The 23,727-nt window shown below is 37.5% G+C and overlaps 2 protein-coding genes across 5 annotated transcripts; one reads left to right on the top strand and one right to left on the bottom strand.

Moving 5' to 3' along the window:
- Window positions 1-588: 588 nt before the first annotated feature.
- Window positions 589-9,886, bottom strand: LOC101161242 (trypsin-2). 4 transcript variants are annotated; one of them, XM_078949818.1, is made up of 6 exons: window positions 9,817-9,886; window positions 4,365-4,437; window positions 3,983-4,136; window positions 2,861-2,999; window positions 2,532-2,786; window positions 589-1,097 (listed from the first exon to the last, which is right to left on the bottom strand). In XM_078949818.1, the coding sequence occupies exons 2-6, from the start codon at window positions 4,420-4,422 to the stop codon at window positions 942-944; spliced, it is 762 nt and encodes a 253-aa protein (XP_078805944.1). In that variant the 5' UTR covers window positions 4,423-4,437; window positions 9,817-9,886; the 3' UTR covers window positions 589-941. The 4 variants fall into 4 exon arrangements, with proteins under 4 accessions (XP_078805944.1, XP_078805941.1, XP_078805943.1 ...); XM_078949815.1 differs by having other exon boundaries at window positions 3,983-4,139; window positions 9,817-9,837; XM_078949817.1 differs by lacking the exon at window positions 9,817-9,886 and adding an exon at window positions 4,827-4,962.
- On the top strand, window positions 9,882-23,104 carry LOC101160980 (trypsin-3). Its single transcript, XM_011477561.4, has 5 exons — window positions 9,882-10,072; window positions 13,389-13,548; window positions 20,091-20,232; window positions 20,308-20,574; window positions 22,451-23,104. Exons 1-5 carry the CDS (start codon window positions 10,018-10,020, stop codon window positions 22,619-22,621), a joined length of 795 nt encoding a protein of 264 aa, XP_011475863.1. The 5' UTR covers window positions 9,882-10,017; the 3' UTR covers window positions 22,622-23,104.
- The last annotated feature ends 623 nt before the right edge of the window (window positions 23,105-23,727 follow it).

Genomic DNA, 23,727 nt, shown 5'->3' on the forward strand with positions numbered 1-23,727 from the left:
TCTCATGGCCAAACAAGCCTCTGTGCATTTTCAGTGTATATTATGGGTAAAAAATCTTGCCCTCAAAGATTACAGAGAAAAAAGAATGTTCTTGAGCCTTGCTGACTAGCGACTGGTCCAGGATGCACCACGCCTTTGTTCAACATGAGTCGGAACGTTCCAGCAACCCCAAAAGGGATTCAGCAGTTTAAGAATATAGATGACGGAAAGAAATTTCCTGGACCAAAAAAAAAGATATTCATCACATAAAGCAATCTCATTAACGTTTAATTATTTATGCAACCTATCTAACAAAGGTTTTGGAAGCAGATATTTGATTTTTTATAACACTTACAGGTCAGAAATGTCTGGCATCTTTAAATATTTCCTAAAGGAGCAGTCTAAAATGTGTTTTATGGTGAGTAATTTTGGTTATGAATTATTATAGGTTCAGGTAGTCACCAACCATGCTGGGTCTTCTGTATTTCCTAAAACATATTTCAGAGGCAGAGATCTTCTTTAATTTTTTATTATTTTTTATGATGAGGAATAAAATAAAATGCTTGAAGAAAATGGAAACACTTTGAAAAATAAAACAAACAGCTCATCTTTGTTGTCATCAGATGCTTTATTCTGGATTGTCTTTTAGATGTAATAGCACTAGAAAGGTTTAAATGTCAATTCTTTGTCCCAATGTGTTTCTGTGCAAAGTTGCAAAATCAAGAGCTTCTGTGTGGCAAATTGTATCTGTGATTTGAGTCAAATGAGTCATTTTAAAAGTTTCCACTAACTGACTAACCTTTGACCTCTACAGATACTTCTCAATGTCATGTATTGACGAGGGACAATATATTGTGGAAAAAAACTGACCCCAAATCCCCTTTTGACATAACTTTGATCAACAGGTTACCTTTACATCAAACAATAGAAGCAATATTGAGAACAAGCTTTTCAGTGACGGCTCATGGAGAGTCATTGTTAATAATCCAGTTGATCCATTTGACGTACTGCCTCACTTTGGTGTAGACGCCGGGGTAGTATGGGTTAGCGCAGCTGATGCCCCAGGACACAATACCCTCAAAGTAATCATTGCAGACAAGCGGACCCCCGGAGTCGCCCTGTGAGGACACAAGAAGTAGTGTTTACTTTTAGCCAATGTCAGACTGTTATAGTCAGCTGTAAACGTTTTCTTCATATTTGCAGTGTCAGCTATTCAATAGTACAAATCAGCAGATTTTTAAGTAAGAAGAAAAAAAAACACCTTCAACCCTTGTGCAATCCTTGGCACTTTGACATTGGGAGTTGGGTCACATAGACCCCACAAGACAGTGCTCTTTACCTTTTTTCTTCAATGATTTGTGATCTTCACTGGTGTCCATGGATTACATGAAATCCTATTCACCTTTATCCACCTTTATCATGGTAGGGAGAACACGTCAATGGTCATCTTGACCCCATAGGATAGTACAAGGGTTAAATGGCAGATGGAAAAGATTTCTTATAGTATAAGTTATACACCTTTATGTGATATGATTATTTTTACAGGAGCTAACCAAACCCCAAGAAAAATCCTGCAGTTACAACAAATGCTCAATGTAACCCTTGTGCTATTTTAGGCACTTTAACATTGGGAGTTGGGTCATGTAGACCCACTAGACAGTGCTCTGAACCTTTTTTCATCAATGATTTGTGATCTTCACTGGTGTCCATGGATTACATGAAATCTTTCCACCTTTATCCACCTTTGTCATGGTAGGGAGAACACGTCAATATAAGGGTGGGGTCATAGGATAGCACAAGGGTTAAGAGGGATTTGATTGAAACAAATGAGTGCAAAGAAAACCCCAAAATCCTGCTAATCCTCTGAGCAACCCCACTAAGAGTACTTTCACTATAAGAGTCCCACAAACTGTGCATGAGTAGGGGAGGAATGTGGAAGCATGCACACATTGATGTCTTTTGATTTGCTTTCACAGGAGACTAAAGATTTGACCCAGTACGATGAAAATAGTGTTTTTGGTGTTTTTAACATCTGATGCATTTCCTTGCGGAAGAATAGATTCATGTAGGTCTTTGCTTTCCTCGACTTAGCTGACATCTGACTCAATCCTGTACGGCTGAATAGCTCCAATATTGCTCACCATTTTCTGTTGCACCGCTAATGTTAGGCTGGGGGTTGTGAGGGGTTGTAAGCTAGCGGGTATAAAAGTGGGGGCAGGATTACTCTTTGCCAAAAGTTTCACCCACAACTCTAATTAACCACTGTGGCTCTGCACAAACGATGTCCTAGAAAATGACACAGGCTTTTTGATTTACGCTACAAACGGCATAACAATATTTAAAAAGACCACTGGGAACATTTTTAATACATCAAAGGATGATTGGAGTAGGAATTGTCACAACCTGGTGAGGTGCAAAAGACGAGGTGCAAAATTTCTTCCATCAGACACCTGATGGCAGGATCCACAATAGAGGTTTCATGGGTACCATGTGCCAGAGGTATCTTTTGTTGTATCAGAAACAATAAAATACAGACATTTTCGTTGCCATACCTGACAGGAATCTTTTCCACCGTAGATAGATCCGGCACACAGCATGTTCTCAGTGATTCTCCCCCAGTAGTACCAGTTGCAGTAAGGTATTTCTCTCACGTCCACAGCCCGGAGTACAGGTGAGAGGGTGTAGCTGTAAACCTGTGTCACACCCCAGCCGCTCACAGTGCACACGGCCCCGGTAATAGATGGGGTGTTGTCATCTGGTAACTTAGCTGGCTGGACGTTAGCGTTCAGCTGTGCCGGACGAGATAGCTGAAACACAAACCAGAATTTACAAGAGGAGCTGACTGAGGCTGTGGAGGTGGCCTACTCTGTTTTCCGCTAACCTTGATCAGCATGATGTCATTGTTGTACGTCCTGTAGTTGTAGTTTTGGACATATATCTTTGAGACGTTGAAGACCTGTTCAAACCCCTCGGTGACGATGAGGCTGTGCTCGCTCAGCACCACGGTCATCAGGTAGCTCCTGTGAGTCACAGAGAGTCCAAACTTAAAACATAAAGACATCACATCCACACAACAGGAACATTTTCTTAAATGTAAATAGTTTGAAAAGGATCAGTTGGAAGTTTAAAGTCTCTCTTTATTTTATTGTTTTCAGTGCAACAAGTAAAAGTATTACATTTACTGTTCCTGGAGTTTAAGACAGGTTTGATAGCGCTACCAAATGTCAAGATATGAAAACAATTTATTTTTTGCTTAAATATCCACTCCGACCGATCATCTTTTGATCTATTGTGAAAGCATTCACGTTGGTCTTTTTAAAAATTATTATGGTGTTTTTAGACAAAATCCAAAAACCAAGTGTCATTTTCTTGGACATAGTTTCTGCAGAGCGGTAGTAGGTCATTAGAAATTGGCCTCTAAGTTGTGGGCAGGAGTCTTGGTGTGGAGCAACCCTGCAGGGAGCTTGTTGCTCACGCTGCGTATTTTCTATGCAACGAGGTTTTGCTTGTGTGCAACTCCTTGTTTCTAGACATTAATATCTTATCAGAATTCTTTTTAAGTAAAAGTTACTTGATGCAAGGACAGATCATTTTAATACTTTCTAGTGATTTGATTCTTAACATTAGTGTCTTTTGCTGTTTTATGCATAAAGATGCAGTGATGGGAGGAAGCAAAATTCATGTTTGTTTTTTTAAACCTAAAACATATTTTAGACCTGTTGTGTTGAACCTCAGTTCTGCCACTGCATGAAAAGCTGCAATGGTGCACTTGATGCTAAAGCTAAACATACATTACATACATTCTAATCAGGAGATGCAAATTCCATAGTATTTTTCTCATGACTAGATGAGATCTTAATTGTTTTTATTTCACATTAATTTTTATCTTTAAAAATTTCTAAAAGTATATAACAAAAACGCTCCCTAAAACACAGCAGTGGAGCAACTTTCTCTCCTTCTCATCTCAGGGCTTTTTCATTTCTTAAACAGTGTCAGTACTCACGGTCTCCAGCAGTGGGCAGCAGAGACCACCCACTGCTCATCCACCAGGGTTCCTCCACAGTAGTGGTCCCTGTTCTCAGTCTGCAGGGAGACCTGATACTTGATGGAGTACGGCTGGACCTCCTGACCCCCAATGATTCTTCCTGCAAACACATCTGCTAAACAGCAGCCAATAGCAAGCATCTTAGAGAATGTTGTATGTAACTCAATTGTTACAGAAAAGCAAAACAAAAGTCGGTTGAACTGTTCTTTTGTCATTTGAACGGGAAATTTGGAGAACAGTAATATGCCCACTTTTTCAATTGGTTTAATTGAAAATTGAATTCAACCCCCACACAATAAAATAAAAAATAGAAAAAGTAAACTTTTGCTGACAAACTCACGCGAAAATGATGACAGGAGCATAAGAAACAGAACTCTGGACATATTCTGTAGGTACATGTTGGTAAATTTGTCCTGAAATTCAAAAAGCATCAGCTTTAGTGCTACTGATATTTTGTTTTTGACCAGAACAAGATATCTAACACTAATAAAAATGTATCTGAAATTTAAAAATAATAACAACAAAAATACGTTATATTTAAGGTTGACTTTCAGGGACTCACGGATATCATATTAGAAAAAACACTAAATAGCATAAATTCACACAAAACAAGCAAAATCATGACAGTGCTTAAAATCCGACTCTGTTATGTTTGTGGGTTAAAAGCAAGTTTAAACGATTAAAGTCTTGGGTGCCGATGCGGAAAGGGTCCAGGAAGTTAGTTGAACCAAAAAAAAATCCCATCATTGACGGGAAATAATTTAGGGTAAACCAGGAAATTTAAAATGTTATACATGCTCACCTTAAGAATCAAGACAGCAGAATGTTCAGAGTCCCTCAAACTGATGAAAGCAGTGTTCTCCCTTTTCCCTTTATAGAGAAACTGTATCCTCACATAAATCTTTAGCTGGAGTTATCCTTCCATCTTTTTGTTGACTGTGATTGTATAGTGCTGCTACAGTGAAGCTGACCCACTAATTAACAAAGCAAACGGATCACCTTGCATAACATCCATTTATGTCTCTGAGTTTTAGATTGTTTGGAGATTGGACACGCACGGTGGGAACGCCTTCTCTTCTCTATTGTCATGAGGTAACAGAGAAAGTACATCTTTGTGTTCACAACATGACATTGCCCTTGAATTAATGACGTTTGAATAATAGTTTAAAAAAATCCCAATTGCGTGCATGAGAGCACGAGACAACATCAGTAAACTAAACATCTTTTGTTCTTGTAGATTTGACAGAGTTCTTACAGAAACACGCTCACATCATCCTGCAAAGCCTCCTCCAACAACACAACAGGACCCAGAGGAACAATCATTTCTTGGACTGTCTGTTCTAAACTGACAGATTTGCACATAAAAGCCCCCCCCCCCCCCCCCCCCCCCCCCATGCCACAATAACCCAAAACATCTCTTTGCTGTAGAACAAAGATGTGTTTCAAAATCCACGTTTCAAATCTCATTTAAATATGAGAACAAAACCGTATGAACCTGCTCACTAAAAAATGTAGACAATAGCAATTTATTTACATATTTATTCTGACAATGGAAGCAGAAAACTCTCATTTGAACCCCTTCTGTCACTTGTTTGCAACACACCATTAAATCCAGGGCTCCAACTAATTTAGCATCACCTTGAACAGAGAAAACGTTCAACAATTTTTTCCTATGAATGGAAATAAAGTCAGGCATGAAGGGGTTATTATTTTAGTTGGATGTGCAGTTGCATAAAAACAAAACAAAGAAAAAAACGTCCAATGAGTTCTCATTTTTTTTTAGTTTGCCATTGTAAAAATGACTAGAAATAATGCATTTTACTTAGGATTATTGGTGGGCAAATCTAAGAGAGCTGAGAAAAAATCCTAAAGTTGCAACTAAAGTCTCTTTGCCGTGAAAGGACTAAAGAGAACAACATGAATCCTGTTCTGAATTGGCTCGGTTGGGAACAATCGCAGAAAGACAAGTGGAGGTTTGCAGATGTAAATGTTGCTGCTTATCAAGCTGGAAAAAACATAAACCTGTTTTCAAACAACCTGAACTCCAGCATTTAACAGCCAGAAAAACTTTTGACAGACCTCTTTTGTTGACAACATGAAAATTTAATGTTACACAGATTCATTTAAATCAGACACGTTTTATTTATGTATTTATTTCTAAATAAAACTGAAACTGAAATCTGAGAACAACTACAAAAAAAAGCGTAGTTAAATGATAAATATGATATCAAATTAATTAATACCAACATTATAAATCAAGATAAAAAAACAAAACAACAACCAAGGGACACGTTAACTAGTAAAAATGCAGAGCTAAAAGCCCAATGCCAACTTTGGTAAAACAAAATTTAAATAAACAAAATTAAATTAATTCATTATATTCATTTAACTGATTTGATTAAATATTATTTAAGTCCAAATTAGTTAAAGAAATTAACTAATTCTAGTCCAAATTAGTTAAAGAAAGAACTAAACAACGCTAGAAAACACAAAAACGGTTAACCAAACAGCAACATCAAAAGATACAACATACAACATAAATAAATGCTAAAGATCTGCTGAATTAGGCAGAAATCTGTAAAAAAAAGCAATGCAAATTAATAAATAAATAAAAGACATGAAATTTTAAACACAAAGTCATGTGTTTGATTCTAAATTAGCCAAAGCAAGTGTGTTCTAAAATAGCAGAAAAATAGGTACAAATTCAAAATATTGAAAAAGAATGTCAAAAAGTGTAAAAACATGAAACACAAGGATGGCCACGTCTTCTTATGGTTTTTAAAGATCCAACTTTCTTGAGGTTATAACTTAATAAATTATTCTCACGAGATAACAGCACGTGTTTACTCAAGGAAATAAAATAAAATATCGAAACATATTTTCTCAGTGGGGGTTCTACAATAATTACTCCCCAGGCGAGTAACCCCCCCACACACATACACACAATTTGACGACATGATATGTCTTTGGTTGGGGGCCGAACAAGGTAAACATTTACTAAACACACTAAAGCTAAACTTTTAAACCTTTAAAACTTAATTTTTCAACATAAATATGAATGAACTTTTTAACCTTTGAATGCTCAGAAAGACGCCTTATAAATAAAATGTATTATTATTTATGATGACAGGAATACTAATTCAGAATAAATCAAGTTAAACCTTAAATAACGTATAATATTTGCTTTCCATGAAAATACATCCTGTCAAAATTACACACATAGGAACATGCTCCATGCTGCAAAACAAACAAAGCCTGGAAATATTAAAAATAAGAAATAACAAATCAATTAATTCTGTTTTCTTTGGTCAATTTTTTTAGAGCTGTACTCCTGGCATAATTTTTAGCAATAAGGTCATTTCTGCTTGCTGTGTGATGTTCTGTGTGAAACGTATCATTTAAAAAAAAAAAAAACGGTTGTTGAGAATATCATTTTTAGGTCTCATAGGTCTCCAAAAATAGTTCTAATTTTGTGCGGCACCCTCTCAAAAACAGAAGCGTGTGCAGCTGCAGGGGGTGCCAATTCGCAGGTGTCTGGCTGTTCCAAACTGTGATATAACAGATAATAAAAAAACCAATAGTGGCGTGTTCTTTTTCCAAGCAGTGAACTGCTGCCCCCTTTAAATTTGTGCCCCGGGCAATTTCCCGAATTGCATGTGACTAAAACAGCTTCTGAATTTTTTTTTTTTGACAAAATAAGTCATTAGATTGAGAGCTGGAGAAGTTCAGGGAAACCATTTTTCCATTATTAGAGATCAACAGAAAAAAATGACAGTTCTTCAGAGATGTGACCAGAATCATCAGTAATTGATCATCTTATCGTTGGTTACTTTGGTTGCGGTCAAACAACTTTTAAATAAGCCATCTTCATTTAAGTGAAAAGATTAGTATCACTAACTGATCTCCTGAGAATATCCTTCTTTTTACTTTTCTTAAGATAACAGTTTTTAGGCCGGGATTTGAAGAAAACAAGCTGTATTTTTTAATTCGTTATTTTGAGAAAATAGTTGCTGTCATCTGTTAATAGCTAGTTATTAGGTCATTATATTGAAAAAATGAATTAAAAAAAAAATAAGCCAACATGGTCGTTTTTGTCTTCTGCGCTACGTTTGTTGTATGGTGAAAAGTGCAAAAACTGTAATAATGGTGGTTCAGATCAACTTAAAAGTAAAAAATAATCAGCATATTAAAAATATAAAAAAGACTAAACAAATAAAAGCAGATTACTACCAAATAAAGTTTAGAAGATCATGTTGTTTGCAAACGGTCCTGTAAAAAAACGAATAAAATGCTGAATGACCAGATTTGTAACTCTGCCTCAAGTCCTAAACAATGCTAGCAGGGTTACACTAACTGTTAAGCTACAGACACACTGGGCATATGACGCACATTTAGCACATAGTTTTCACACTGGACAAGCACGTTTACTTGGTGGAAGTTGCCGAGGGCAGTGTGAACGTAGCTTTAGGCTTCACTGGAAGATACCATAGAAAAAAAAACAACAAACCAATTCAATCCCAGCAGTTAGTGTTTGTACAACTTGCACTGCAAAGCAATAAAACTCTGTGCTTTTCACATTTATTTGATCTGATTCGCTTTTATGTGCTGCATGTTGGAGTTGTGGTAAGAAGTCCACGGTGCAAATCCCAGCTGGGTTCTTTTTGCATGTTTGCATGTTCTCCTTGTGCATGTGCAGGTTTTCTCCAATCACTCTGTCTTCCTCCCAGTCCAATAACACGTTTAGTAGATTAACCAGTATCTCTAAATTGCTCCTAAAGTGTGAAGGTCAGTATGTGCGGTTGTGTGTCCCTGCGATGGACTGTTGGGCATGTTCTCATTAAGCCTCTTCAATAAGCTCTACTTATCCCATGACCCTCAGCAGGAATAAGTGAAGAAGATGGAAGGATGGTCTTTCTGAACGTCTACTTGTTGAAAAAAGAAACATAAATCTTTTTATCTTTCTGTTTGTCTTTCTGTTAAAAAAAAACATATTCTTTAAATAGGAAAATAATTACGTTTTCAAAAGTCATTAGACTGATGGAACCATCTGGATGAGTGGTAGAACATTTCAAGGAAGAAGTCTTGTAAGTCCAGAAGCCATGACTCAGCTTCAGACAAAAAGGTAACATAGTAACTGAAGAAAAGTACAAACAGGAATATCCTAGAAAAAAGGAAAGCTGAATGATATACACCTTCTGAATATCTGCCGGAAACATCAGATAATTCTGTTCTGCTGGTAAAGACTTTTTGTCATGAAACCTCAATCTAACAAAAACAAAGGGACGTGAACCAAAACTTACAGGAAGTTTGTGACCAAGTGTGTTAATGTGGGTAATAGTGATAATATGATAAGATAATGAAGAGATAAAGGAGTAAAAAGGACATCTGTGTGTCACCAGGAGAATAGCAGAGGTCAGGCTTCATTTCAGGACTTAGCAATTAGCCAGCAGAGGTCAGGGACTCCCCAGAGAAAAACCTGCGCATTTCCTCAAAACACATGTGATTTAGTTTAATTAAAAAACATTTTTATTGCCCAAATCCACATGAATTCTACGCAATAACTTTGATTTTATTGCAGCAGAAGACAATTTTGTCTATGTTATGCACTTCAATCAAATTAGCAGAGAAACTCTGGTCCTCCTGACAGCAATTTGACGCCGACATATCTGTTTTATGACAAAAACTTGCATTCATAGCCATCAATTATAGGTGTGTTCCTACCCTGTTTAAGTTCTACATAATAAACCAACAATACTCTATTACATAAAGAGCTGACATGTGTGTAGGGTTACCTGGGCATTTCACAGAGGGCCCAAAGACAGCGGCGTCATGCTGACGGTGCTTCAATTATAAATAGGCCTTCGACAAGGTCGTGGCCATGGAAACAGAAATAAAAACTACAAGAAACCCGAGAGTCCATGTGAGACTGGTTCCTCTAGGATTAGACGGGTTAAGACTCCCAGCGCTCAGACGAATCTTCCCATTGTCTCACTATGGAGCTGCCATCTTTATTGCTTTGTATCCTGCTGAAAGTCTCGGCTGTTGGCTGTAAGTAAAAACCATTTTTTTGTTTGAATTTGAATTTTTCTTCCAATAACATAGGAATAGTTTTAAATGAAGTTGGAGGACACTGAAAAACTGTTTTTGTTCCTATTGTTTATCATCATGAAAAAATCTGATTTTAATTTATGCTTGAGGATGTTTCAAATGTAACTTCTGTATTATACATATTGGACATATTTAAACACTTCAGTTTTTTTTGTTGTTGCAGGTTTTTATCTCAATAACAACAAAACAAAACAAAAAACCCAAAACAAGCAGATCTGATGGTTTTCAATCTGAGTCGAAATTACGCGTACTGTTCCTTTAAACCCAACACCCCTAAAATGATGAGAAAAAGCTGCAAACCTCGCCTTAAAATAAACAATTAAAAACATTAGTTTTCAAATTTATTTAAGATATTTGCAAAGTTAAGTTTGAACATTTACATGTCACAAAATGAATTTCTGTAAATTCAATTCAGGTTTATTTATATAGCACAGTTGACTCAAGGGGCTTCACACCGGTAATTGTACAAAACATAAAATCAGTTCTAAAATACAATAGCTGATTGTTAAACTAAACTTAACAGACTAAGCTAACCTGGGCACCCCTGTCCTGAGACCCCCCCTTCTCAGTCAGGAAAAACCCCTAATAAATCCTGATTCAAAGAAAGAAAAAGAGGAAACTTCAGTTCCTGTTTTGTTTACTTTTGCAAAGAGAGCTGACGTAATTGTATAATTTAAAGAGTTTATTAAATAGTGGTTTCAAACTGCTCTTTTTAAGAAACACAAACATTTTTAGGCCTGTTTTTGTATGCAGGTAAATCAAATCGTTAAAACACAGTCTATGATAAAAAGAAAAATGATAAAAAGATATTCACATCACTGATCATCTGTTGTCCAAATAAAATAAATTTTTTAACAATTTGAAAACACTAAATAAAAATAATTGTGTCTTTTATCCCAATTTTTTTTTGAAAGTGGCTGAAATGATTCCTGAGACTCTTACATGATGCTCAGCACTACATGAGCGTGTGTGCATTAATCTCAAACACCCCAATCTGCTCTGCGTTTGCTGCAGAAAGTTTCCACTTTGTTCTTGACACGCACCACTGCAGCTCATTATAGCTGTAGATCAATATCTGGGGCAGTAATGAGATATAGTTTCATCCTTAACAGCAATTTCTGCCCCTTAGAGACTTCTCAGGTTTTGTGATCTACAACTTTAGTTCTTTTCTCCATTAAGATTTAACAATGTCGATGCTCTCGGGGACAGGTAAGCCGGTCTCAGGTAAACGCCTCCTTTTGCTTCACAGCGGCTACCTGGAGTGAGTTAATGGATGTTACTTTACAGGGAATTTAACAATATGCAGTCTATAAGAAGATAAGTGAATTATACAGGATTTCAGGGGGAAAAAAAGGACATTCAGGACATGCTACATGACATGCAGAGAAGCTCCAGAAAAAAAGTGTGAAGTTTAAAGTGTGACCCTCCATCTCAAAAGTACATATAAAAAACATATTTACCAAAGAGTATAAAAGCACAATCTGAAAAGATTGAGAAGGTAGTGTTTCCACTTCATTAGTGAAGTAAAAAAAACGTGTTTGATGGAAACAGTTTTCTTTTATTACTCCTTAATGAGAAGCCCTCAAATTTGGTGCTCTGAAATTCTCTAATTCATTAAGTTATATTTAATTAGCACTCGATTCAAAGGCAAAGTGCTTGACAATAATACATTCAAAAAGTGCATGTTTCTATGTCCACTTTAAAGTGAACCCTGATGTGGTTCAATTACAGTGTGAAAGCCCATAGACTGTAGAGCAGACAAAAGAGCAAAATCTTATTACAGAAGAGGCATTATTATTATCTTTAAACTATAGCTTAAACACATATTTATACTGGACATATAATCTTTGATGGCCCCCACGTGGATTCTGAAGCTACGTTCACACCGGGCATGTGACGCACTTCCAGAACGCGCCTTCACACTAGAAGAACACGTGTTCTTGAATGTGCATTTAGCACATATTTTATTTTTTACAAAGAACCTGTCGCTACCAAATACAGGTCCACCATGTACAGTTAGAAGAGTCTTGGTGTGAGATGTCGAAGCGGTCCAAATCTCGTACATCCTGCTCCAGGTTTTTTCTTTCACAGGTCTTTTCTGAAATATGAAAGACTTGGAATATAATTCAGACCAGGCAGAAACCACAATTATTAATGTCTCCTTCATGATCTATTTTCAAATGGTTGGCACTTCCGTGGATTTAAAAGGGAGGCTGTCCAAACGTCACTACCAAATCTGAGTCTCTGATTGGTCAACAGTTTGACCTGGTTTAACTTTCAACGTGTGTTCAGCGGGCGTGCATTATGTATGTAGAAAACGGTTGTACAAACTTGCGTAGCTACATAGGAACACAACAGTATTAAATCAAGAAGCCCTTAACATAGACTTTTCATTAGAAATGGTCGCTTAAACTCACGTTGCCAAGGGCGGCATGAAGGTAGCATCACAGTTTCTGGGAGAGAGTCCAGCAACTTAGTGACCTCTAACATGAATGAGAGGGTCTCAAAATGAATGGATGAATGATGGTATGTGATTGTTACAGATTGTTAACAACACATTTTTTTTCTATGCAGACTGATTGTGTTTGTATTTATGATCCACAATAAACTAATTCAATATATGGTTAGAAAATCATGCAGACATGTCTTCTGACACCATCATGCATATCACTGATAAGGATCAGCATCATCAACTGGATATCGGATCTGTATTTGCAGAGAAATACAAGCTTATTGACTTTTTCAGAGGGTTGGCACCAACCTGAAACTGAAATTTAAGTTTTTACGGTTCTCTTTTCCTTAATCCAATTTTTCCAGGTCAAGAATCAGACAGTTGTCTTCCATCGAACTCAGAATAAAACAGGTACTAGGAATCAACAGCGCCTTTGTGTGCTCGTATCTGAGGATGTGTCAAAAAACATTTATTAATCCTTTTTTCTTTTTCATTATTGTGGTATTGATACACCTATATGTGCGCCCTGATTCAACTGTGTGTAAATTTGAGGAATTGACAAGAGTTGTCTCAAAGTGCTTTGTTCAAATAACACAAAGGGAAGACTTTGACAAGCTGGAGCTGTGTTTTCACAATCTATAGACAGCGGTCGATGCACCTCAGAGATGAGATTGTTTTTCATTGCTCTGCCAAACAGGAGTCCTTTTGTGCAGTACTGCCACAGCTGCAAAAAACTAAAGGGTGTTGCTCTGAGCCTGTTTCTGTGCATCTCGTCAGAGCTCATCTTCTGTGTCTGCGTCGCAGGTCAGGTCCTTGCACAGGAGCGCATTGTCGGAGGCTACGTTCCCGTTCCGCATTCAATCAAGTACATCGTGTCGATACAGACGACGGACCGCCAGCACTTCTGTGGGGGCTTCTTGATCAATAAATTCTGGGTAATCACAGCAGCACACTGCAACATCGGGTGAGCCGGCTTTACTCCTTTGATTTCATTTTTAGAAAAGCAGAAGCTTCATTGTCCTTGGAGCATTCTTTTTACTTTCACAGTAAAACCTTTTTTGTGTAAAGATCTGAAAACATTCAACATTTTTAGGACAGAAAAGAAAGAACATGAAACTGATATGGACACACAATGGAGCACTGCAATCTGACCCCAGAACTATAAAAAAGGCCCAGTGACAAAACACTTTTTAAACACATTAAAGGCAGAAAAGAAGTCATCATTCCACACAATGGTTTGTGTTTTTTTCAGATTGTAGAACAGGAGCAAACTGATATGGAACACCCTTTGTTATTCAGCATGAATCAGTTTGCCGTCTCAGTAATTGGTCATCTTAGAAATATCAAGCACAATAATGGACCGAAGGTCAAAGGTTAATGGTGAGATTTACAAAAACTAAGAAGTAAAACATTAAAAAAAATTTTTAATAAAAATGCCCAATTGTGTCAAAAATGACATAAAATGATGATCTAGAATATGACCTTTGTGGGAGGGGGAAGAAACATAATTTTACTTTTGCTTTTCCAAAGTGTTCTTTACTCAATTCTAGTCATCCTGATCTGTGATAAACACTGTGGTACATCAGTCACTGTGGAGGTAATGGGGCAGGAAGGTCACTGGGGTCTTCCATTACATTTATTCCAACATCAAGGGCCCCTCATCTCCTAACATTGTCATACATTACTACTGCTGTGAACCAGTTGACATCAAACGAGCACAAAGCTAAGTTAATTAATCTCAACAAACAAGCAAAAGATGAGAAGAATCCATCCATCTTTCTCCTTCACTGCTGAATCTCTTTTGGGGTTGCAGGGTCATTTATTGAAGGTTTTACATTTTCAAAGAAGAACAAGTGGATGGACTTTTGAATGTAATCAGAGATTTTTTTTAACTTTTGCTTTGGGCACGGTTAAATTGTTTTTTTTTAATTGCAATTTAAATTTTGCATATTTTTCACACTAAATTACGTTTTTTTATTATCAGCATTTTTTTTTTCAAAAAAAAGGCAGTGAGTTTAACTCAAACAGGCAAAGTTAGAGGCTTGTGTTGTCTGTGAGCTTTTTGCTGCTGGATGCCATGAGACGGTGTGGGTTCAACACAAAGCCACAATTCAAATCAAATCAAACTTTATTTATCAAGCACTTCTCATAAGTGGGTAAAAATGCTATACAGAACAGAAATACATTTTAAACATAAATAAATAGAAACACACATAATGCCCCAACCTCCTAAGGCTCCCACTGAAACACAAAATGACATATGAATAAGAATAAGAACAGAAATATGGGTTGATGTAAATGTGAGAATATAATTTTGATTTGATTTGATTTGAAATGGTTTATTTCAAGCAATCAAATAGAAATGATGCACAAAAGCAATACAATCATCAGTTATACATTCATACAGTAACTAATCAAACTTAGGATTATTTGGCATATTAATAATGTTATAAGGATCTGTCCACACTAATGACCCCCCCACTCATGATCACAAAGGGCATCACCATAGGATCGTCATGATCAAAGCAAGCTGCCAGACCCCAGACACAAGCTTAGTCACTGTGTAAAGCACTGGAGTTAGAACAAAATGTCCATAAAAGTAAAATTAAGATCAAAATTAACCTTCGATTATTACGGAAATAGTGTTCATAATCACTAAAATTAAATGATCTCTTTAAAACTATGATCCTGGGTAAAAATAAAAAAATAACAATGAAAATAATAAGATAGTATGAATTCATAAAATGCTTTAAATGCCAAATAAATATATTCCTGGGGAGGTCGTGAGTCTGCTATGATATTATGCCATAATGACCTCTGACCCCCACCAAGTAACAGGACATTAGCCAACCATTCTTAACCTCAGTATTGTTGACAGTTGCATGTGCTCATTTAAGATAAATTCCAGTTAGTGAGAGTTATTTTTAGTTACTTTTATTTTTTTTAGCCTGTCTGTGTGTTTATCCATCCCTGTTCTTTCCTTTATTTTTTATCATCTTATTAATTTACGTAGTTTGTCCAAGTGGGGTTACCGTAGTGTGACGTCATCATAGTGTCAGGCCCCAGAACATTTATCGGAGGCCGAACAGTTTTGGTACCTACATCGGCAGCAGCGTGTTTTAAAAGTTGCTTCTTCAAGAAAAGGCGGGTTTCATCCATCCATCATTCATTCATTCATCCAGATGATAATTATTCTCTGCGATCATCTTCCTTAGTTTGTGAGGGTATTTTTCGGCCGCTTCTGAGTCAGCGGATGCCATTTCTGCATGCAGGGACACAAACTTCGGTAGTAGCGATTCAGGTACAGGTGGAACCAGGTGTTGGAAGCCGACAGGCCAGTTTGCTCTTCATCTCCTTCCTCCTCCTCAGAAATTCACACAGCATCTCAATCAGTTTATGTGAAACCAGGAATATTGAAACGCTAAGAAGCGAGGGAACTCTGTATGGTGAACACATTTTTTAAGATATTGTCATTTTTATTTATTTATAAATGCAAGTGTGATGTAAAAAGAATAGCAAAAACACTTTAGATGCAGCTCACTTGTGAGTTTTGCCATTTTTAGAACATGCCTGCGTGCGACCTACAGTACGTGGCCCTTGGGGGCGACCGGGTGCCTGTGGATACCGTGTTGGTGACCCCTGCATTGAAACATCAAACGAAAGCTGATGTTATTGGCACGTATTTATGACACGCACACAAATTATACATGCGGCAAAGTTGCACATTGCTGCATTGCCCGCACGTATTTTAAGTTTGTCTCCTACTTTTTCAGCTAATGTAGTACTTTAAATGTTTTGAGTAAAAACTGTGAAAGAGAGAGAATTAAGCCCTTAAAGATTTTGTGGGTGGCTCTCAAAAGAGCCGTTGTGGGTCAGTCCTTGGAGGACAGAAAACAGGATTCTGGAGCTTCCATGAGCTTCCGTGCGACGGCTCGTCTTCAGTTACCACAGCCTCATCACTGCAGGCTCCTGTCGTGCTTTGGACCTGATGAAGCTGTGCAGAACACCAGAACTTCACACTTTGCTCTGGATCTTTAATCAGGCGCCAACACAGACCCCACTGTGCAGAGAGCATCCAGAAGGCATTCTTCACAATCAGCCGGGCTGGGGATAGGTCGTAGTTAAAGATACACCTCTATCCAGAAATGAGGCGCCCAGGGAATGACTGCATTGGGTTTCTCTGCAGTGGGAAGGCCTCATTTGCCAAAAAGACATGGGAAAGGAGTTCTTTGTCTTTTTCTCTGGGGATTGGGGACTCATTGGAGACAGACGATTGACTGATCCACTGTGAAGCGTCTAACCAGAGGTGGATAAAGCCAGTGTCCCACAGTCGCTCATCCTGCCCCAAAATCTATCACCAACAACTAGCCCAAGCCACAAAGGGAACTACAGAAAAAGTTGTTTTGCTTTGGGGGGCCTTCAGGAAAACATGTTTGCTGTCCACTGCCCCAGAGCAATTAAAAGCCACCAGACAACAACTAACTAGTCTGGCTCCAGGCTGGGGCACTGGTAACTCTTATTGGGGGGAATAGGTGGATCTAGTAATGAAAAGTTTTTTTGTTTGAATCACCCTTAGTCTGGCCCGTCTCCCAGGACCAGTTTGAGGTGGAAAACACCACCCGGCTACCGGCTCCTGGGATCATTCGGGCACGCAAACCCCTCCACCACGATAAGGTGGCGATTCAGGGAGGGGATATTTATCAGTCACTAGCCAATTACTAACAATTTCCTCTGAGAAAACTGAAGCAGTCTAAGCCAAGATGCCCAGACTTCCCTGTCCCAGGACACTTCCTCCAGCTCTTCTGGGGGGTTCCCGAGACATTACCAGGCCAGCAGAGAGACGTAGTCTCTCCAGTGTTTCCTGGGTCTTCCTTCCCCGGGGCTTCAACAAGTAGAACATACACAGAAAACCTCCCCAGGGAAGCATCCAGGAGGCAATCAGACCAGATGGCCTGCAGGCGTTGACAACGCTGCTCATGGCTTTAATTTTTTTAGTTTTACAATTGGGAAATTGAAAATCTGTTTTTTTTTTTTTTTTTTTTTGGAAAGAGGGAGAAACCAGAGCACCTGGAGAAAACCCTATAGCTAGAATATAATTTATTTTCTTTTTATTCTTTTTCAATTAGGGGATTGGAAATAGTTTTTTATTTTTTCTATAGGGAGAAATCGGAGCACCCGTGCCAGGATCAAGGTGTGTCTGTGTCTGTTATGCTAGCTATGATCCTGTGCACGAGGGGTGGAAAGAAACAAACAAATGGAAAAAACAAAAAACAAAAGCATGAACATCCATGAGAATAAACTTGTTAATGAAAAAAAGCAAACATAAAAGGGCAGAAATAGAAGTAAAAAAAATAACAAAACAAAATAATAATATGGTCCTTGCAGTCAGTAACTTCTGCTGCGGGCCTTAATTATAAATAGCACAGAAAATGCTAAAAATACAACTTCTTAGCTGGGTCATCTAAGGAGGAAATATTCAGTTTTTTTAACAACCTAGACATTCCTACTATAAGTGACACAGCAAGACATCCGTTGGAAGCCGATTTCACGCTAGAAGAAGTTAAGTCTGCCATCCATTCATTTCCAAACGGCAAGGCTTGCGGACCTGATGGATTTGGGATAGAGTTTTACAAGGCACATATCAATATCCTTGCACCTCTGTTACTTCGCATTATTAATGATTCCATAACTCCAGGTTGCTTCCCAGACACGTTATATGATGCTGATATTTGTCATTTTTTGAAAAAAGGGAGATATGCTGGCAATGTTGCATCTGTTAAATAGTGATCAGAAAATTATTGCCAAGGTTCTACAAATACACTGAATGACCACATTGGCATGCTCATTCATAGTGAACAAACAGGGTTTATTCCAGAACGGTATGCATTTTCGAACACTCTACAGCTTCTAAATGTTCTGTTCACCACTAAACTCCCACGTGCCGCCGTTCTCTCATTGGATGCCCAGCAGGCCTTTGATCAAATAGAATGGAATTATATGCTTAATTATGTGCTATATACTGGTTTCGGTGACAGATTTATGGCCATGATAAAAATGCTTTATGCTCGTCCCAAATCCTGTGATATTACTAATTATAATAGGTCAACCCCTTTCCAATTAGACCGTGCCACCAGGCAGGGTTGTTGTCTCTCTCCAACCCTTTTTGCTCTTGCACTTGAACCGCTCACTATAGCTATTAGAACAAACCAGGACACTGCTGGGATAAAGTATGGCACGTCTGAGAGCACAATTGGCCTTTACGCAGATGATGTTGTCCTTACACTGTCCGGCATTAAAGAATCTATTCCTCCTCTTCTTGAGCTGATCAAAACTTTTGGTCAATTTTCCAGCTTTACCATTAACTGAGAAAAAAGTGTACTCATGCCTCTGTCTGGTAACTTTAATTTATATTCTCTACAAAATTTGCCTTTTAAAGTTGCCACTGATCACTTTCAATATTTAGGAATTAATATCCCCAGAAATCCCAAGCGTATTTTTAAATTGAATTTTCAATGTCTGATTGATAAAAATAAAAGCTTGATTGATAAGTGGAAATTGCTTCCTATTTCAATACTTGGTCGAGTAAACATTGTCAAGATGGTTCTACTTCCTTAATTTCGCTATTTGTTTCAGTGTCTGCCTATCTTTCTCAATAAGTCGTTTTTTAAATTAATTTATTCTTTTCTTACTTCCTTTATTTGGGCAGACAAGACCCAAATTTCTAAAGCTCATTTACAGAAACCAGCTTCTGAAAAGGACATTTACTAATTTTACAACAGCAAACGTGAATTTGGCAGGCATCTGTTAAGAAACTGTGGCACAGAAAATGCTCCTCTTTGTTAAAAACAATACACACTTAATCAGGATTTATGTATCACCTTGCCCTGAACGATGATCTGAGACTTGGTTGAGTTCTTATGGTATAGTATGAAAAAAAACTGTAATGTTGCTTTTACTGAAATTTGTACAAATCAGAAACAACTTGTCCAAATGTTCAAATCAACAAGTTTGTTTCATTCATCTTTGTCATATGTAAAAAAAAAAAAAAAATTCAAAGTTTTTAGATTTTTTTTGTCTTTGAACAGACAGATTGCAGCTGAGTGTCTCACACACACACAAACACACCAAGTACAGTATAAAAGACTTCCCGCCACACATCACTCCAACCGGCTCCTCCTCGTGCACACAGACATGAATACTTGGGATTCAACGTCTAACAAATAAACCCATAAAATGTGTTTTCCTAAAGAAACTGACTATTTGTGATTTACAAAGGAAGTCATTCACTATTGTTAAGCACTTATATTCATTGTGATACCTGGAATCTAAGGATAATCTGATTTTCATTCTTTTTTTATGTGTTCACATTGAAGCAAATTTGGGAAACTGAAAACCAACAGAACACTTGTGCATCATTTTCTGCATGCAGCAGGATCCTGTTTGCTAAGCAATAATAATTCAACATGTGTCACTTTGCTCTGTTAAACTTACCTTTACTGCTTGCAGGTTAAACAGAATGGTGATGGTGGCAGGAGACTATTCTTTGACAGTTTATGAAGGTACAGAGCAAGAGATCCAGCCCCAGATTTTGCTTCCGCACCCTGACTACAACAGTGTCACAAACAACAGCGACATCATGCTTATTAAGGTACGGAGCTAAAAGCTTCTGTCTGATGCTCCAAGCAGGTCTTTTTACTGATCCAGCTGTCATCTCTCCCTCCAGCTAAGGGCTCCCGTCTTCTTGAACAGCTACATATCTGTGGTTTTGCTGCCCCGGCAAGACGCCACCATCGCAGAGGGCAAAATGTGTAGGGTGTCAGGGTGGGGATATACGGCCCCCAGTGGGGGCCAAATCCCATCCACCCTTCGAACCGTCACACTTCCCATCGTGTCTATGGAGAAGTGCAACAGCAGCGACTCATTTAATGGGAGCATCACTGAGAGCATGCTCTGTGCAGGTTACAGTTTAGGAGGAAAAGATGCCTGCCAGGTAAAAGAATCTTTTCTACTTCTTTGGGTGGTTGAATGGATAGATGGATGGATGGGTAGACGGGTAATTTGAAAAGGAGTAGAGGGAAGGGGGATTGATGAATAAATGGATCAGAGGAGGGGTGGTGATAAAAAAGAATGGATAAATGGATGGTTGGTTAACAGATTGTAATGTTTAAGAAATAGATGGATGAATGACTAATCAATGGAATATACTGTATAAATAGTTGGCTAATGGATAAACTGATGGATGGTTGGTCAACAAATGATTGAATGCTTGGTAAATGGATGGAAGTATGCATGGTTACTCAATGGATAGTTGAATGGTTGGTCAAAGGGTAGATAGTTTGTTTATAGATGGATGGATGGATGGATGGATGGATGGATGGATGGATGGATGGATGGATGAGTAGTAAGTTAATGGATGAATGGTTGATTAATTGGTCGAAGGGGTGGTTGGTGAATGGATAGATGGATGAATCATTGATATGGATGTATATGGACAGATAGTTGGTTAATGGATGAATCAGTGGTTGTTTACTGGATGGATGGTTGGTTAATGAATGGATGGATAGCTGGATGGATGGAAAGATGGAGGGATGGATGGTTGGATAAAAGACATGGAATTAATTGATTGAAAAACAAAACAAACAGGAACAAACTTAATTCAGTTTTCTTCACTCTGGTAACGTTTTTGATGAGTCATGGAGAAACGTTTGCAAAATCTTGTGTCCAAAAGCCTCAATCTATCAACTAAAGCATCAGCATTTAGTATATAACAATGGTTGGTATGACTTTAAAATTCTTATACAGATACGTCTCTTCAACTTTTCAAGCTTTTCCACTTTTTTTTAGACTCGTATCTAAAAATTTTTAGACTAGCAAATTTTTAGACTTGTTTCAATGGCTGTCCATTATAAAATTAGTTTGAAGTTATATTTTAGATATCTGACAGTGTTGACATCTGATGTATTTCGTAGTTGCACAGCTATGGTGTTGTTTATGGTTCTCCATACAGCCTTTGCAGAAGTTAACAACTTTGTTTCTATCAGTTTTTGTAAAGGTCCATTGATCACAAACATCACATTTTATAAATTATAAAACTGTTATTGCAAAATAGTTATCTAAACAATGTAGTTCTACTTAATCATTTGAGCCTCTTCTGTCACGTTAAAAAATTATAAGATGTGTGAGCAATTACACTAAAATTCATGTGTTTTGATCTTTTAAGCTAATATTATTGTTGTATTGTTGTATTGTTGTATTGTTGTTGGCACAGGAATACACAGACTTGGGCCCCCTTGTGGCTACATAAGTTAATATTGTTAATCATGTAAAAAAGTGGTACAATTCTTTTGATGAATCTTTATAAAAATGACCTTCACATATGGCATTTTGATGAAAAAAAAAGATAATTTGTCGCATTTCTCGATCAAAATGTATAAAATGTTTTAGTCAGAAAAAACACCTGCAAGAATTAGGAAGAACCAGGATATTTGAATACATATATGTATTGAATACAATACATATATTTTTATAGATGTCACTTTAGAGTCGTTGTGCCATAATTGAATGCCATTTGTTACAATACTTGTGTATTCTGAAAAGTGGGGCTTTAAAAAAAACTTTTTTTTTATTAAATCTAGGCTATAAAAAACAACTATTTGTTGAACAATCATCAAACACAAATGTATGATTGGAACTGAACTTAAATGTTTATGTTCTACAAATTCCGGCTATCAGGGCCAATATTCACAACAGTCACAGCTACAATATAGAAAATTCTCATCTGCTATAGTTTCATGTCACATCATATCTTATCTGGCAGAGCTAATTGAGATGTGCTTTGTCCTTGTGTTTTCCCCCTGTGTTTACAGGGCGACTCTGGAGGGCCACTTGTGTGCAACGGTCGGGCCTATGGCGTGGTGTCGTGGGGCAAAGGTTGTGCCGAAGCTCAGTTTCCTGGAGTTTACACTGCAGTGTCCAAGTTCCGCAAGTGGATAGATGAGACCATATTCAGCTACTACAGCCGATGTCACACGAATTAAAGCTCGCAGTGTTGAGTCGCCAGAGACTTAATGTTCTTGAGTTTGGTCGAAAAACATGTTTGAATCAACATTTGAGCGAGCTCCAGGATATTGTTGGGTTCAGTGAATTGTTGCACATGATGGAAAGCACTTCTGTTTGCTTTCCAGATGAGACGTGAATGAGGTTGATCACAGAGATATTTCATGTTCAAAAGGCTTCAGTATCTGGACTCTTAATAATACATTTAATAATAGAGGTTTATTTCAGGTGCAACATTTAGTGTAATTTTTGGACTGATTTTCCCTTAATGTAATTTTGTAGCATTTTAAGACAAAATGTATTTGTTTTAGTTTTTATTTTTCAGATTTAATTTTTTATTAATGCAAGTTCTACTTTGAATGGAAATTATTTATATTGAGTTACCGGTAAATTAAACTGAAATAATTCATTTAAAGAATGGATTGTTAATTGAACTGAATATTAAAATTGCATATTGGAACAAATTGATCAGAATTGGCAGATATTTAGACCTGAATACACGCTTATGGTTTCTTCTCCATTTAACGACAGCTTTAGATTCCAGCAGATCTTCACACCGTGAATTAAACCCTGGCGTTATAAAGAAGGAGCATCTAATGTCTTTAATAAGTAAAGAGTGTTGTAACAACAGTCAAAGCAGGACACGTCTCCACACCAAAGCATGGTGCCATATTGCTTTTCCTCCAGCTCACAACCTTTAAAGTCCTCCTATGACAATACTTTTTTTTTAATAAAAAAGTTCACACTGGTGTTTTAGTTAGGATTATGAAGTTTTTAAGCAAAAATCTCACAACAGTCTCCGTTCTCCAAAGTTTATCTTAAGCGATAAAGAAACGGTAAAAAGTGACATATTTTTGGTTCCAAATTGACACTTTTTGAACAATGTGTGGAATGAAAAAACAAAGGTCTGTACCAGATCCTGCTGTTTAATAAAATGACAGATGAAAAACAACTAGGATAAGCCCATGAAAAATGCTTTGAATTACATTATAATTGAGGCTTCATTGCACTGGCTTTGGCTCAGTACTGATTTGATGGTAGCACATGCAGACTGTTGAATTCACTTACACAGCAGAGAAATGAAATG

Source organism: Oryzias latipes, chromosome 7 (genome assembly GCF_053564925.1).
Source record: "Oryzias latipes strain Hd-rR chromosome 7, Olatipes_Hd-rR_3.1".
NCBI classification, from domain to species: domain Eukaryota; kingdom Metazoa; phylum Chordata; class Actinopteri; order Beloniformes; family Adrianichthyidae; genus Oryzias; species Oryzias latipes.

Coding starts and splice junctions, on each gene's coding strand:
- LOC101161242 (XM_078949815.1), bottom strand. CDS start 4,422: ATGTACCTACAGAATATGTCCAGAGTTCTGTTTCTTATGCTCCTGTCA. Junction 3,000..3,982: donor GCTGCCCACTGCTGGAGACC/GTGAGTACTGAC, acceptor TGTGACTCACAG/GAGCTACCTGATGACCGTGG. Junction 2,787..2,860: donor ATGACATCATGCTGATCAAG/GTTAGCGGAAAA, acceptor TTTGTGTTTCAG/CTATCTCGTCCGGCACAGCT.
- LOC101160980 (XM_011477561.4), top strand. CDS start 10,018: ATGGAGCTGCCATCTTTATTGCTTTGTATCCTGCTGAAAGTCTCGGCT. Junction 13,549..20,090: donor GCAGCACACTGCAACATCGG/GTGAGCCGGCTT, acceptor TACTGCTTGCAG/GTTAAACAGAATGGTGATGG. Junction 20,233..20,307: donor GCGACATCATGCTTATTAAG/GTACGGAGCTAA, acceptor CTCTCCCTCCAG/CTAAGGGCTCCCGTCTTCTT.